We start from the raw sequence: 16,419 nt of genomic DNA on the forward strand, positions 1-16,419 counted from the left end.
TCAGTCACTTAATCTCCATTGTCTCTAGCCCTTATTGCTCTTCTGCCTTAGAAATAAGATGCAGTATTGATTCTAAGATGGTAGGTAAGAGGTGTTTTTTATTTTTATTTATTTGTTTATTTAATGAATTTAGAATATTTTTCCATGGTTACATGATTCATGTTCTTTCCCTCCCCTTCTCCCTCCCACCTCCCATAGCCAATGAGCAATTTCATTGGATTTTGCATGATCAAGACTTATTTCTATATTATTAATATTTGCAATAGAGTGATCACACCTAAGGGGTGTGTTTTTAATAGATAATTAAAATGAAAAATAAGATTCATTAGAGGTAAACTCTAAGTAGCCAGTTCCTTGAGGAAATCTGAGTCAAGTTACAGAAAGTTTACCTGAATCAGGAACATGCAAATATAAGCTCCTTGAGGACAGGGGCTTTATTTCATTTTGTCTCTGTATCAGAAGCATCTAGTATAATGCTTTATGCTTTTTTGGAGGAAGGAAGAGGTGATGGGCTGGATCAATGATTTCACTGATATAGAGAAATATCCCTGTGATATGTGCCCTCTACCAAAGTGGATTTAGAACTATTCTGCAACTTATAGTCTTAGAGAGTTGTCAAGGGTTCTGAGGGGTTATGTAAGTTGACTGGGGTCTCATTGCCAATATATATCAGAGGTGGGTCTTGAAACTGGCTCTTCTTAACTCAGAAGCATTTATCCAGTACAATACACTTACTACCTCTTAAAATAGACAAAATATATCTAAATAGAAGTTGGGCAGGAACTCCTCAATTTTTTGATTTTCTGGAACGAATACATGGAAGAACAAAGGAGATCATCCACAATTTAGAGTCACAAAGCACTTCACTTGCTTTCTTAAATTTGTCTTTTACATTAGAAGTTTCCTTTTAAAACAATAAAAAGTCTTTTAGAGGACCCTTAAAAGACAACCTGACTCAGCAAAAGCAAGATTAGCATGTGATTTGTTATTTTCTTGGTGGTCTGCATCCCACTGCACATTGTCCTCACTACCCACCAAGAGACAGTTGTTAAATATATATCAAATACATCCTTGCCTCTAGTTAACCTCATTATAATTTTTTTAAACCCTTAACTTCTGTGCATTGGTTCCTAGGTGTGAAGAGTGGTAAGGGTGGGCAATGGGGGCCAAGTTGTTTTTTTATTTTTATTTTTTTAAACCCTTAACTTCTGTGTATTGGCTCCTAGGTGGAAGAGTGGTAAGGGTGGGCAATGGGGGTCAAGTGACTTGCCCAGGGCCACACAGCTGGGAAGTGTCTGAGGCTGGATTTGAACCTAGGACCTCCTGTCTCTAGGCCTGGCTCTCACTCCACTGAGCTACCCAGCTGCCCCCAACCTCATTATAATTTTAAAAATAATTTTATAAAATCATCATAGGATGATAGCCTTCAATTTACCTTTTCTTTAAATCCAAAGTTTTTATTCTGTGTTTGCCTTAAGCAAAGCCTAAGTGGGAAAGGAAGCTTCACTGAACTTATCCAGAGGTCAGAAGAATCCCCCACAACCTTAGCTCACTGCAATATCAAGTCTCCACAAAAAAAAAAAAGACTCAGGGGAGCCAAGACACTTGTTTACAAAGTATATGATAGTGAGTTCAATTGCCAGCAGATAACTTACTTATTGAATTACTTCAAGTCAATGGATGTGTTACACTTTGGAAAAAATCATTTGCTTCTTGAGTTACTTTGAGTCAATGTAACTCCTGTCCTATACTTGAAAAACTACTCAGAAAACAAAAGCTACTTCAAGGATCTGGGGTGAAAAAAGTGAATTGGGTAAAGTGCTTAGGCAAGTTGTATCAAAGGGCATCACGACTACGTAACTATGTTGCATGCCCTCTGTTTGGATGGAACTGTTTCATGAAGTATAAATCATAGACGAAAACTGTCCCCAAAATAACCAGTGGAGAAGAAAGGAAGGCACATATTTCAGATGCATAGAGATGGGAAGGCATAATAGGGTTGTGGATGTTGAGGGAACTGATATTCTTGGTCATGATTCACTAAGACTGAAAGGATTCAGGAGAAGATGAATGATGGTGAATTCAGGAGAAGAAGTTAAGGCAGAATGAGAATGGACTCAAAATTAAGCAGTTATGAGAAAACAGCAAAAGAAACATGAATGCACACATTAAGAGATGTGTCAACTCAAGAAAGTTGGTTTTAGGTCATGTTCAAAAGTTTTTTGACTCTGATTCAAACTTAGATTGCATTCGATTCTATTAGGCATAATAATACATCATAATTAGTATTTTCTCTTTTGTATGACCTCTTTCTTTCAGTGACATACACAAATAACTTCCTACCAAATGCCTAAATTAAACAGGACAGAATCACTCTGAGTCCCAAGGAAGGCCACTTACCTGCTGGTTCTGATAGGCTGTGACTGTGGTGAAGACAGTCTCTGGGAAGTTGAAAGTTTTCACTCCGTCCCCCACAGGGACAGGCTTAGTAGGAGAGAGTTCACTACTGAAGTCTTTTCGGATCACATGGACTCGGGGTTGATACTTGTGCATAGAGTGCAGTATAATCTGGAAAGGGAAGGAGAAGAATTGTCCAGGCTAGATAGCTTTCCAGGTCTTACCATTTATATATAGATCATGTCCTCAAGTCACTGTCTAAAGCTTGACCATTAGAAAGAGGCTAGTCACTTTCTAAAGGATTGGGGATGACTGAACAATAGGCAGGGAAGTTTGGAGCCTGCAATGTTGTGGAAGATCAGTAGTATATAATAAAGGACCCTAGGATATCGCTGTTCCATTCAAAGAATTCAGATTAATTACAGCATACACTCTTTAATGAGACACAAATGTTTAATGACACTGTTGTGATCCTAACTGCCTGTGATTTCACTCCAAAAGAATGCTTTATATCCTCTATCTTGTGAACTTATTACCATCCCCAAGTTCCAGTTACCTAATGCTCATGTGCAAAATTTCACACTGTATTAATATGCACTAGTATATGTCACTGTTGAGTGTTCTCATGTTCTTTTAATGCCTTTATTTTCTGTCTCCACCAATAAATTCTAATTTCCTTGATAGAAAAGACCACCATTTTTTTATCTTTTTTTTTAAACCCTTAACTTCTGTGTACTGGCTCACAGGTGGAAGAGTGGAAAGGGTGGGCAATGGGGGTCAAGTGACTTGCCCAGGGTCACACAGCTGGGAAGTGTCTGAGGCCAGCTTTGAACCTAGGACCTCCCATTTCTAGGCCTGACTCTCAATCCACTGAGCTACCCAGCTGCCCCCAAAGACCACCATTTTAAATGAAGGATCCAGTGCATCTCTCCATCAGAACAAAATAGGAGTTCAATGATGTTTTGGACTGTGAAAGCATCTTGTACATTGTTTAGGTTTCCCCAATTATGCAGAGAAACCTCAAGGTCTGTCCCTCCCTGATAGTTTTATCAACTTTAACACAGCTTCCAAAAAGGGTGGTGATTCAATCAAACTGACTGCCTTAAGATGGTGCTGCTATTGTTTTCAAAAGTTAACTTATGCTGAAGCTGAATTTTAAAAATATATTTATGTCTTGTCTTCCAGCCTAGCCTGTAAGCTCTCTGAAGTCAGGGACCAAGAATCACATTTCTTTGTAATATTCCTCAGCTCCAATCAGTTGTTACCTATGCTAGTTAATTTATCTTGATTTGTAACACATGAGAGAAAAGAAATTTCATTCCACTGTTAGGACCATGAAAGCAAGATATATTCATTCTGGGTTGAAAATCTGAAAGCAAGGAGGTGACTGTTTAGCATAAGAGGACATAATGAAACACATTTTTTTCCCAAACCTGCAAGAGGAACAGCTAAGCAGCATCTAAGGGATGGGGAGATGAGAAATTAGAGGTCTCCTTGACTCACATGTCCTTGGTCATCCAATTCGTTGTTGGTCAGTTTGAGTTTATCAAAACTGACCACCTGCCTCATCCATGTGTCTCCAGAGGCCAGAGAATCAGGATGGATATAAACTCTTGGGGGTACGGGGGAGTCAGCATTGCCGGCCACCATCCACTTGGAGCTGTGATACACATATCTGAGAGAGAAATGAAGAGAGGAAAGATTCAGAGGCAGAAAGTGGAAACCAATTGGGGTAGAACAGAGTGAATGGGAATGGGTGGAAAGAAAGAGGAAAAGAAGCCAGAAAAAAGGGAGAAGAAAGAAAAAGAGAAGAGAGTGAGAAAGGGGTTAAGGAAGGAGGAACAGTGAGACAGAGAGAAGGAAAGAAAAATAGAGACAGAAATAGGAAAGAAAAAGAGAGAGGGATAAAGGAGAATGAAAGGGAAGGAAGAAAAGAAGGAATGAAGGAATGAAGGAGCAAAGGAAAGAAGGAAGGGAGAGAGAAAGAACGAAAAAGAGAGTTTAGATGTTGGGGAAAATGAAAAAGAGAGAAAATTAAAAGGAATATTTGAAGTGGAGAGGGACTTGGTGTGGTTACTGAACAAAGCTATTGCTCCTCAGTAGGGAAACATTCTTAATGTTCCCCTTCCCTTCCCTCCCCCTCCCCTTGCCATGCATGTAGACACATCCACACACAGAGACAGGCATGCATGCACACACGTGCACACACACACATCCTGAGCCCATATGTGTAACTATGGGCTAAAGTACTTTAGTGCAACCTTTCACCTTTCAAATGCAAACCAGATAATCCCTTGGCCACTTGTTCAGGATCTGGTTGCTTATTAAAAACATCTTCTCCCTTATTCTCTTATAAAACTCAGCCATGTGCAAAGAACCACCAAGCCCCCCACTCATTAACCATTTCCTTGCTCTGAGTCTGGATTTTTGAGATATTCCTAGAAAAGAAGGAGGGAATATAGCTCAGAAGCTCTATTTAGGGTCCATGTCTTGTCACCAGGTATATTCTAAGAAATTCCACCAAATGAGGTTTTCCTTTATGCTTCATTATCTTTTTTTTACATCATCTCAAATCAAATCTTTTAGGGAAGTTTCCATTCTTGGAATAGAAGAGAGTCTAAGTCCTGGGGCTTCCTTACAACACAAAGATTAGTAGTAGCTGTCTCTATTCCTACTTCTCTTCCAGGCTCTTTCTACAGAAGAGCTGCCCTGCTCGCAACCTGGATTAGATCTTTGGAGAACCAATTTCAAAAAGGCCATGAAGGTACTGAGCCCTCTACCCCTATTCACATTAAATTATCTTGGTAATCCTGATTGATCAAGGAGATGGATCCAAACCACCCTTCTTCCTGTTTCTCTTTCATAGGTCTCTAGAGTACCCAGCTGTCTTGTGCCCTTAACCAGGTTGGCAAGTTTCTCCTAATGCTGATCATAACCTGCTGATTTGACCATACTAACCCAGTTCTGCCCATTTCTACCCACCTCCCAACTAGCTTTGCCAAAGAAAGCATACTTGGCTTGATAACTGATTGTCTTAGAACTGGGCTGTTTTACATCTGAGTCATGTTCTCTAATCATGCCTGAGTAGAAGTAAGGTCAATTGCATAGAGTTGGGAAGGACCACAAGAGGCCAGCTAGTCTCTGTCCTCCCTCGGGAAGGTCTGCATATCAACCAGGCAAAGCAAAGGACTTCATGGTTTTTGTTAATGACTCCTAGAGAAAGCTATTTACTAACATGTTTTACACTCTAGTGCTTCTAAGACTGGTGATTCCATCAGCATAAGTACCCTACTACCAACAAAGATCACAGCCCTCCTGATGCAACTCCTTCATAACTCATGTCAATAAACATTCTTGACTTTTTTTATATTTCTTTTAAAAAAACTTACCTTCCATCTTAGAATCAATACTGTATATTGGTTCTAAGACAGATGAGCAGTAAGGGCTAGGTAATGGGGGTTAAATGACTTGCCCAAGGTCACACAGCTAGGAAGTGTCTGAGGCCAAATTTGAAAGTAGGACCTCCCATCTCTAGGCCTGACTCTCAATCCACCAAGCCACCTAGCTGCTCCCTTTATATTTCTTTAATTTTCACCCAAAGTCCTCCTATTTCAAATAAAACATCTTGCCTCTAAGTTAGGGATATAAAAAATTAACATATTTCTTTCCTACTTGGAACAAACCTTCCATATAGTCATTTGGCATTCATTTGGTATTGGTTAATGGTATTTATTGGCATCGATTAATGCTATTTATTGGTTAATGGTATTTATTGGCTAGTGGCATTTATTGGGCCAACTTTTATCCTTCTCTAATTCAGGATAAATCTAGCCTTGTCTCATAAGCCCTTTGACTAAGCTCCAATCACTCCTATTAAACTATCCTGGTACAATTCCAGTTAGCAAAGGATAAAGAAAGATAAAAGGTCACCTTTTTTTCTGCATATTCATAAGGATTTGGAATATGTTATATTTCTTTCCCTTGATACAGAGCCATTATTAGGAATTCTGGCTTCTGAGGCAAATTTAGTTGGTGCTTATGGCCTCTGCAAGGGAGCAGGAAACAAGAAAATAAAAATCTCAAAGGCTACTTTTGGGGAAACCATGTACTTCCATTACTACTCATCTCAAGCATCTTGGATTATATGGGCCCTCAGGCTCAGGCATACAATGGAGCCAATGGTCAAGAAAAGTAGGCCCTAGAAAGAGCAATATGAGGGTCTAATAGTGATGGTACCATAAGTAGGAGGCAACAACATAAGAAACATGGAAGTTTGTGAGGCATAGAAGACCTTAGCAAGGAGAAAGCAGTTCCCACCATGGCAACACCCTGGAGCAAATCCCCAGTCATTGGTACTGGATACAGTTCCTCCTTGCCAAAAGAGTGTGTATCATCCAGGACTTAATGTTTATGTGATCATGTTTCCATATGATATTTTTACAGAAACTTTTTGAGTGTTCTGCCTAAAGTGCATGGTTTCTATAATGTAAATTGTAAGAATGTTTTGTTAAATTTTTTCAAGGGCACACAATCCATTTGTAAAAATGCCCACCATTCCACATTGTGAAAGTTCTCATTACCTGTATCTCTTATTATCCACGGGTACAATGTCCATTGCTATGTAATACTGCTGGTGAGGGTCCAGACCTGTAATTTTCACTCTCATGGCTGGAAACATCCGCCTATGGAAAACGACAGAGAATTCAGAGAAATACAGAGGAATAAGCATGAACTAGTAACTTGAAGTAATGAGAGTAGCAATATTGTTAATAGGTATAGCATTAATTGTAATTATTTGGTCCCTTAAGATTTGGAGAGTGCTGGTAAACAACTAATTTGAAATTAGAAACTCACACGATCTCTGTAAACTCCTAGTTCATCACCTCTGATATCTCAACAAGTGGTCATCCATCCCTTATTCAAAGAATTTCAGACATGGGGAATTAACTACTTCCTGAAGCAGTTCAATTCATTTTTGACAACTCAGCATCAGAACCTTCTCTTGATTACATGCAGTTAAAATCTATCCCCTTACAGCTTCTATTCATTGCTCCTTGTTCTGATATCTGGGGTCAAGCAGAACAAATCTAATCTGTGATCCACACGAGAGCCCATCAACCACTTAAAACCCTTGATAATATCCTTTTTTCCCCATCATTGATTCTTCTTTTCTCTGAGTGAAACATTTCAAGCTTTTCCACCAGTTTTCATATAACATAGTCTCCAATCTGCCTATCATCATAATCATTTAAGCCCAGCTTAGGATGTACATACCAATCCTTCAGCCTTGTTTCATGAGTCTTCTGACTACTCACTCCCAATAAACTATCCTGGTAATTCTAATACAACTCCAATTAGCAGAGGCTAAAGGAAAATAATGAGTTACATCATCACTAAACTTTTTTTTCCCCTAACCTGAGCCACTGATAAGAATTTGGAATATTTTATATTTCTTCCCTTTAACAGAAAACCATAGCTTGGGATTCTTGTGCCTGAGGCAAGTTCAATTGATGTGGTCAGTGTCCTTCCTAAACTTGAGTGACCTCCTTCTCCCACTATTTTTAGGTGGAAAAGAGGGCCATTATTCTGTCACTAAACCTAGAGAATCTGGTTGGGCTTTGGTTCATGCTGTTTGAATTATTATTATTACTTTGGATTACCATACTCAATAAATATGAAAAAACTCTGCTTATCCCCCACTAGCATCTTTTGAAAATTCATTAAAGAATAGCATTATTATCTTTTTTTAAAAATATTTTTAAACCCTTACCTTCCATCTTAGAATCAATACTGTATATTGGCTCCAAGACATAAGAGTGGTAAGGGTAGGCAATGAGGGTCAAGTGACTTGCCCAGGGTCACACATCTGGGAAGTGTCTGAGGCCAGATTTGGACCTAGCATCTCCCATCTCTAGGCCTGGCTCTCAATCCACTGAGCCCCCATTATTATCTTTTCAAATAGAGCTGCCCCAAAATTCTATAGCCCTTATTATATCTACCTCTTATGGGTCACACCATATTGTGTTATCTTTTCTAAAATGCATATTCAATTAATTAATCATCTTCTTTTCTGTTTTTAGGGATACATTTTTCCCCTAGAACTGCTTTTGTTGCATCCTAGAAATTTGTATATTTTGTTTTATCATTATCATTTTTGTTTCTGTTATTTGTTCTTTCATCCATTTGCTATTTAGGATCCCATTCTCAACTTTTTATTTAGGCCAGTGTTGGTTAATCTTGTTATGTAAGTTACTCTTATCTTGCTCGCTAGATTTTACAATTTTACAAACTCCTAGAATGCAAGAATGATGTCTTGTCTAGCTTTGTATCCTCTAGAACAGTGATGGTGAACCTTTTAGAGATGGAATGCTGGGCCCTGCCCCCACCCCAGACCATGTGCCACTTACTCCTTACTCCTTACTCCCCACAGGGGAGGGAGGAAGCACTCCCATTGGGTTGCTGGGAGGAGGGGCAGGTGAAGTGAGGAATTTCCTCAGCAAGTGTAGAGAGGGGGAGAGAAGTGACCCAAATGTTCCACTCCCCTCTAGCTCTGCCACCTGGGAGCCACCTGCCTTAATCCCTGTGCTCTTCCACTGGGCTGCATTGGGCTGCTGGGCAGAAGGGTGGGTGATGTGAAAAAATATCATCAGGCACAGTGGAGAAGGGGAGGGGAGCAGATCTTTCTAGTAATAAACTGGGGAGGGGAGGGGAAAGGGAGTGTTAAGGGAGAGGGTAGGCCGAGTGTTCAAAGAAAGCACTCTACCTGCCATCATTGGCACTCATGCCATAGGTTCACCATCATTGCTCTAGAATGTCTTGAAAGTTAGTGTGGTAAAATAGAGTGGAAAAAGGACTAGACTTAGTTCAAATACCACCTGTGCCTTTAACTACCTGTGTGACCATAGGCAAATTATTTAATCCCTATACATCTTAGTTTTTCAACTGAAAAATGGGGATGATAACATTTACCCTTGAGGAAAAGATTTTGCGAACAAGAACACACTATATAAATGTGAATTATTGTTGCTGCTGCTATTTTTGTTGTAGCACTTGGTAGCTGTGCAGCAGACATGTTGAATCTACCTGAAGAAAGTCTCCTGCTAAATGGTCCCTTGAGAAAGGAGAGGAAGTAAAGAAGGCACTAACATCCCTTTCCCTTAACTAAAGTGCTACCAACTTTAAGAAGAAGCATAAAACTGTCAGAAAAAATTTCTTACTGATGACCTTTGGAGTCTGTCAACGTGGGTGTCAGGGGAGGAGCATAGCTAAAGCTGAATCAATGGGAGTGAATTCAAGCAGCCTCAGGCACTACCTTGTTTCAACCACAGTGGCTTGTTAAACTTGCCAAACTGAGCAGGGTCAGGATGTGACACTTTACAACTCCTCCCATAGCTGGGGAGAAGTAAGGGAGGGCTAGCGGCCCCTGAGGAGGATTAAGTTTCAGAGATCCCAGAATCAAGCACACCATTCTTCAGAGGACCACAAGAAGCAAGAAAAACACGGAACTTTTATTGTACAGAATCTATTCAGGGGCTAGGCATGAAAGGGATGAATGAGTTTTGTGGGAGTGTTTATGTTCATAAAAAAGGGCATCAGGTCTGGAGTCAGAGGTCTGAGCTTAAATCTCTACTCTGTTACTTACTGTGTGACTATTCCCCACGTAGTTTCCACATCTGTAAAATGGGAGCCTAATACTTCAATTTTCCACCTCATAAGGAGAATCAAGTACATAGTAAGAATTATATAAATAACAGCTATATTCCATTTACTAGCTGTGTGATCTTTGGCAAATAACCTCTGTCTCGGTGTCTTCAACTGTAAAATAGTGATCATAATAGCATTTATCTCTCAGTGTTGTTGTAAAGTGTTTTACAAACCTTAAAGCTTTATATAAATTATATACATATAATTTAATATAAATTATAACTCTCTTTAAGCTTTATTATAAAGCTTTATATATGCTTAAAGAGAGTTATAATTTATTATTATTAAGGCATGACAGTGTATGATAATAGGATTTTGAATTGGGAGTTATCACATAGTTGCACATGCTAAGTACTGTTTGGATTGCCTCTGCCTCTAAACCATATTCATTGTGAGAGCCTATACAAATTCACTTCAGTTCTCCATGCTTGAGGTAACTCACTAAGACCATAAATTTCCATACAAACTTTCCTACAAACCACCATTGGTAAGGAAAGTTTCCTCACTGGGAGCTCCCTATATGGAAAAGATCACAGGTCTGAAAAAAAATTAACTTATAAAAACATTCAATTTAACTCTCTATGTCCTGTGTTCATATTCATGGATATGGAGCGAACATCTGACTACCATCAGCCATTTTGTGGTTAGGTGCCACTGGTCACAAGTAGAATAAACACGTCAGTACAAAACAACTATCTAACATGAGAGACAGTAGTGGCTCATTTACCTCTTTTTCCATTTACTTTGTATACCAGTGTGCTGATTTTGGTTTTGTGTGTCTGCTTATTAAGCTGAAAATTGTAAAAAGAAATTTTTTAACTTGAAAAAAAGATCCTTGACATTATCATTATTATTATTATTCCTTCTAACAATGCAGGTTGAAACTCCTCCACATTTTAGTTAATGGCTTCTCAAGTTATTGAGGCCAAAATAATCCACCATTTCATAATGAACCCTCTACTGACAAGGCTTCCAGCACTTAGCTCTAATGGTCCTCAGACATCGGGTTTTCTAGGCTGATGTTTAAAACCTTCCCAGGTTTATAGAACTAGTCAGAACTGAGCTTTGTTGGGAAAACCTTTAAGAATACAGAGTTGTGGGGGCAACTGGGTGACTCAAAGGACTGAGAGCCAGACCTAGAGATGGGAGGTTCTAGGTTCAAATCTGGCCTCAGACACTTCCCAGCTGTGTGACCCTGGGCAAGTCACTTAACCCCCATTGCCTAGCCCTTACCTCTTTTCTGCCTTGGAGCCAATACCCAGCATTGATTCTAAGACAGAAGGTAAAGGTTTGTTTTTTTTTTAAATAAAAATACATAGTTACCTCCATGTCATATAAGGCATCAGAGGAGACCCTATGAAGGAAATCAATTGACATTACTAGAGAATCAACTCTGAGTATACATTAGTGTGTTATTGTATCTGGAAGATAGTATGAGAATTACTACCTTATATTAGTTCATATATTCGGTAATAATTTATTTGTGTGCCTTTTGTCTCTCTCATGAAAATGATAGTTCCTAGAGGGTAGAGATTAACTTTTGTCTTTGTATCCCCAGCCCTTAGCACGGTGCCTGGAAACATAATATTTAATTACTGTTTGTTGACTGATTGACTGAAATAACTTTAATGAGTGTCTAAAAGAATACACAGGTGGGCAGCTGGGTAGCTCAGTGGAGTGAGAGTCAGGCCTAGAGACAGGAGGTCCTAGGTTCAAACCCGGCCTCAGCCACTTCCCAGCTGTGTGACCCTGGGCAAGTCACTTGACCCCCATTGCCCACCCTTACCAATCTTCTACCTATGAGACAATACACCGAAGTACAAGGGTTTAAAAAAAAATACAGAGGATTATAAAAGAAACCAATTATATTAAAAAAAATACACAGGCAGCTATGTGGCACAGTGATTAGAGTATCAGGCCTAGGTAGGAAGGCTCTTCTTCCTGAGTTCAAATGTAGCCTCAGACACTTCCTAGCTGTGTGACCCTGGGCAAGTCACTTAACCCTGTTTGCCTCAGTTTTCTCATCTGTAAAATGAGTTGGAAAAAGAAATGGCAAAGTGCTCCAGAATCTTTGCCAAGAAAACCCCCAAATGATAAAGAGTTGGACAGGACTGAAAAATGACTGAGTAGCAATTCCTTCCAGTTCAATTGCTTACTGTCTGTGTGATATTGGACAAGTTACCTTTCTCATCTATAAAATAATAGGATTAGGATAAGTGACTTGAAGTTCCTTCCAACTCTATATCTTTTATCCAATGTTCTATAATTCAAAATACTTCTCTTTTTCCTGCTCTCTAGAACTATGTATAAAAATAGACATAAACACACACAGAGTTGTATATCTATACACATGGTGAGAATCTGTTCTGTTTTTATTTATCTTAAAATGTCCTATCCAAAGACAATTTGGTGTTGATGCATCAAAATTACTACTCAATGTCTTCTTATACCAAGAATAACAGATTTAAAATATATACTGTAGTACATTGGAAAGACAGCAAAACTGAACCACAGAAGACCTGAATTCTGGCTTTGCATCTTCCTCTTACTAGCCTTATAATATAGAATAAGTCACTCCTATCATTCTAGCCTCAGCTAGAACCTCACCTCTAAAATGGAGAAGGTAGATAATATACTGAAACTACTCCTAATTCCAAAACTCTATGATTGTCATAGAATTTAAAACTGGAAGAAACCATCAAACCAAAGCATATCCTTTTATAGGTGAGGAAACTGAGGTCCACAAAGGCAAAATGACTTACCCAAGGTAACAGGAATATTAAGTGACAGATCAAATGAAAGAGATTATAAATGAGAAGAAAATAGCCTTAGTGGAAATATTAACAGTAACTTCAATGAGTAGCATCCAAAGTTCATTCATTCCTAACAATAGAGATCAAGACTAGAACTTTTTTTTTACTTTTGTAAAGTTATAAAGTTTGTAGTTCAACAGACTATATAATCACTTATTTGTATTTCAAATCTCAAAAATAAAGGATATTATTTCTAATAGAATCTTACATTAGTGGAATGCTTTTAACTTTTTTAAAGCATTCCTGTGTAAGTGCGATTATTTTAAGTAGATAAAAATAGTATTCCCATTTTACAGATGAAGAAATAGAGGCTCAGAGGAAGTATTTCCTACAAAATTACATAGCCAGGTAGTAACCATATTCAGAGTAGTTCCCAATATAGAATTGTTTCCACTATTCCTATTATCTTGAGGAAAGAGCCCTGAAAAGGTGAAGCTGGAAAAGGATCTAAGATGAAATAAGGGATCTAAAGCAATAACTGAGAGGAGGAAAGGGGGCATACTGTAATCAGAATATACAAATGGTCCATGTCAGGAAACTGGTATACTGAACAAGTAAATTTGTCAGAATTCCACAGGGGGTGGGGGAGGGGTGCAATATGTTGCAGTGGATACAATGATGGTTTGGGAGTAAGAATGTTTGGGGTTCAAATCCAGCTCTGTCCCTTCACTACCTGGTTTTGGGGTAAGATAGTTTTGGATTCAAATCCAGTTTAACTTTCTAAGCTTCAATTTCCTCGTCTCAAATATGAAAGGGTTAATCAAATAACCATTAAGGTCCCTTTCAACTCCAGATCTTTATCCTTTTGTAGATCATACCTAAGCTAGAAAATTCTCCTTTCCAACTCAGTATTCTTCCAGAAAATGTAATTGTCAACTCTAGAAGTAGTTCATTTAAACTGAGTTCAAAGTATGGTGTAGTAGAATGTAATAGAATGAACACTGAACAAGAGATCTAAATCTCACTCTTGCCATTAATTTTCTGACACTGGGAAAAATTATTTAACCTCTCTGAGAATCAGTTTCATCATATGTAAAAAGAGGAGATTGAATTAAATAATCTCTTAGCCTCCTGTCAGAACTAAAATACTGTTAATTCTAACTTTTTGGATCAATATTGAAATAATAATTCACATTTATAGAGCATTTTTAAGTTAAAAAAGTACCTCCCTCACTACAACCCTGTAGTGTAGGTAATAGAAGTATTATCCCCATTTTACACATGAGGAAACTGAGGCTTTCAGAGATGAAGTTTATCCATGGTTGCTGTATGTGGTAATAAAAGTCAGATCCAAGATTAAGCTCAGGCACCTACTTCTGGTCTAGTGTTCTTTCGACTACTTCACAATACAAAGCACCCACCCTTATAAGAATTTAACAAAAACTGCTTTTTCTTTTTTCTGCCCTTTACCATAGCACATAACAAGTGAAACCATTTAAAGTGAACCTTTCACACTTGACAACAAGAGCTTTGGGTTTGGTTTGAATTCTGTGGCTAAATTTGGATCAATTCTTTTGTCTTCCAAACCCATCTGTCCCCATAACAGCCTCTGTCCGTGGTGCTGATCTCGTTTTCTTTCAGTGAAAGCAAAAGAAAAGTTCTTCAGTGATTCCCAGTCAACATAATTTCTGACTAAATTAGAGAAAAAGTCAAGTGGATATTAAAAAGCTCAACAGGCATTCAATCTGTAAGGAAAATGAATGTTGAAATTTGGGTGTTATGAGAACATGACTAAAAAAATAAAATGAAGGGGGGAAGGAGAAATGAGGAACAGAAAGATGAAAGATGAATAGTTAATGTAGCTGTTCAATTCCTAGAAAAGGAGAAATTTTCCTCAAGATTTAAGGTTCTATGTACATATCAATAGGAATATCAATATTTAGGGCAAAAGTCATGGTCTATTTCACAAATTCAACACTCCAGCCAAATCCTACTATTTATTATTTCCTGATTTCATCATGCACTCTCCCACACCCAGACCTTTATTTACATTATTAACCAAGTCCCTCTTCCTCAACCCCAGGCCAAAAATTAATAGTCTTCTCTATTTCTTAATCCAATGATCCACATGACCCCTGGATTACCACTCTAATTCTACTGCACTTTGACTTTTAAATAGCAGTGTGATGTAGTAGAAAGATTGTTGGTTTGGAGTCATATTGACAAATTTAAAACAAAGTTCCGACTAAATAGTTGTATGCCTCTGAGCAAGTCCCTCAATTTCTCTGAGACAATTTTCTGAACTGTAAAATTTGAATAATGATACCTAACAGGATTGATGTGAGAACAACACTTTGTAAACATCAGCTAAATATGAATTATAATAAGCCTTAATCTCACTCACTCTCAAATTCTCAAAAATAGCAATTCCATGGGGCATTCGGAATGGATAGGGAGGCTTAAGATTGTAAACATAAACTAAACTTCTCAAGGTATTGTTATGTATCTTGAGAGAAATTAGTCCTTTGAAATTTCAAGTAAAGGCAATATTTTCAGTACCATACATACATAAGTACTTAAAACACATTGACCTAGATTTTACCAGACTCTGGGCCCATGTTGGCAAACCTATGGCATTCATACCAGAGAAGGTTGCTCCCTTTCCCCTCTCCACCATGCCTGAGGACATTTTTTTCACATCATCCACCCCTCTTCCCAGCAGCCCAATGGGAGCACTTCCTCCCTACCCTATCTGGGGGAAGGAGGCAGCAATCACGCAGCATGGGGGTGCAATTTGGGCAATCAGTCTCCAGAAGGTTCATTGTCACTGCCCTAGGCTATCTTAGCTGTTTTCTCTATCAGCTAGAAATAGTAAAGATCATGATGATAATGATAACTCCCATTTATGTAGTGCTTTAAGATTCACACAGGGATTATAAAGTGTCTTTATAACTACTTTGAAATATAATTATTAATAGCTAGTATTTCTATAACACTTTAAGGTTTGCAAAATGCTTTACATCCATCATCTCATTTGATTCTCACAACAATCCAGTGAGGTAGATGTTATTATCCCTTTTTATCAATGAGGAAACTGAGGCATAAAAAGCTTTAGTGACTTGCCTCAGGTCACAAAGGTAGCAAGTATCTGAGGCAGGATTTGAACTTAAGTTTTCTTGTCTGGAAGTTCTGAACTCTATTGACTACATCATCTAGTCACCAAAGTTGTAATGAGAGACTTCCCTAGTCCCTGTATTTGACACCCAATTTGTGTCATGAATATGAGATTGCTCAACCATTTTTCAATTTTGTCTGACTCTTCATGATCTCATTTGGGATTTTCTTGGCAAAGATACTGGAGTGGTTTTCCATTTCCTTCTCCAGATCATTTTATAGATAAGAAAACTGAAGCAAATAAAGTTGAGTGATTTACCTAGGGTCACACAACTAGGAAAGGTCTGAAGCCACCTTTGAACTCAGATGTCTTCTTGTCTACAGGTCCAGTACTCTATCCATTGAGCCACCTGACTGCCATAAATATGGGATACCCACTATTGAAAACTCA

The 16,419-nt window shown here is 38.4% G+C and overlaps 1 protein-coding gene across 1 annotated transcript in view; it reads right to left on the reverse strand.

The window, feature by feature from the left end:
- TBX15 (T-box transcription factor 15) overlaps positions 1–16,419 on the reverse strand; it is a 147,568-nt gene that overhangs the window by 46,702 nt on the left and 84,447 nt on the right. Inside the window, exons 3-5 of the mRNA XM_044672497.1 lie at positions 6,978–7,079; positions 3,901–4,072; positions 2,401–2,568 (exon numbers count right to left, since the gene is read on the reverse strand). Of these exons, the coding sequence (XP_044528432.1) occupies positions 2,401–2,568; positions 3,901–4,072; positions 6,978–7,079 (442 nt within the window). The remainder of the gene's footprint in view (positions 1–2,400; positions 2,569–3,900; positions 4,073–6,977; positions 7,080–16,419) is intronic.

Source organism: Gracilinanus agilis, chromosome 4 (assembly GCF_016433145.1).
Source record: "Gracilinanus agilis isolate LMUSP501 chromosome 4, AgileGrace, whole genome shotgun sequence".
NCBI lineage: Eukaryota > Metazoa > Chordata > Mammalia > Didelphimorphia > Didelphidae > Gracilinanus > Gracilinanus agilis.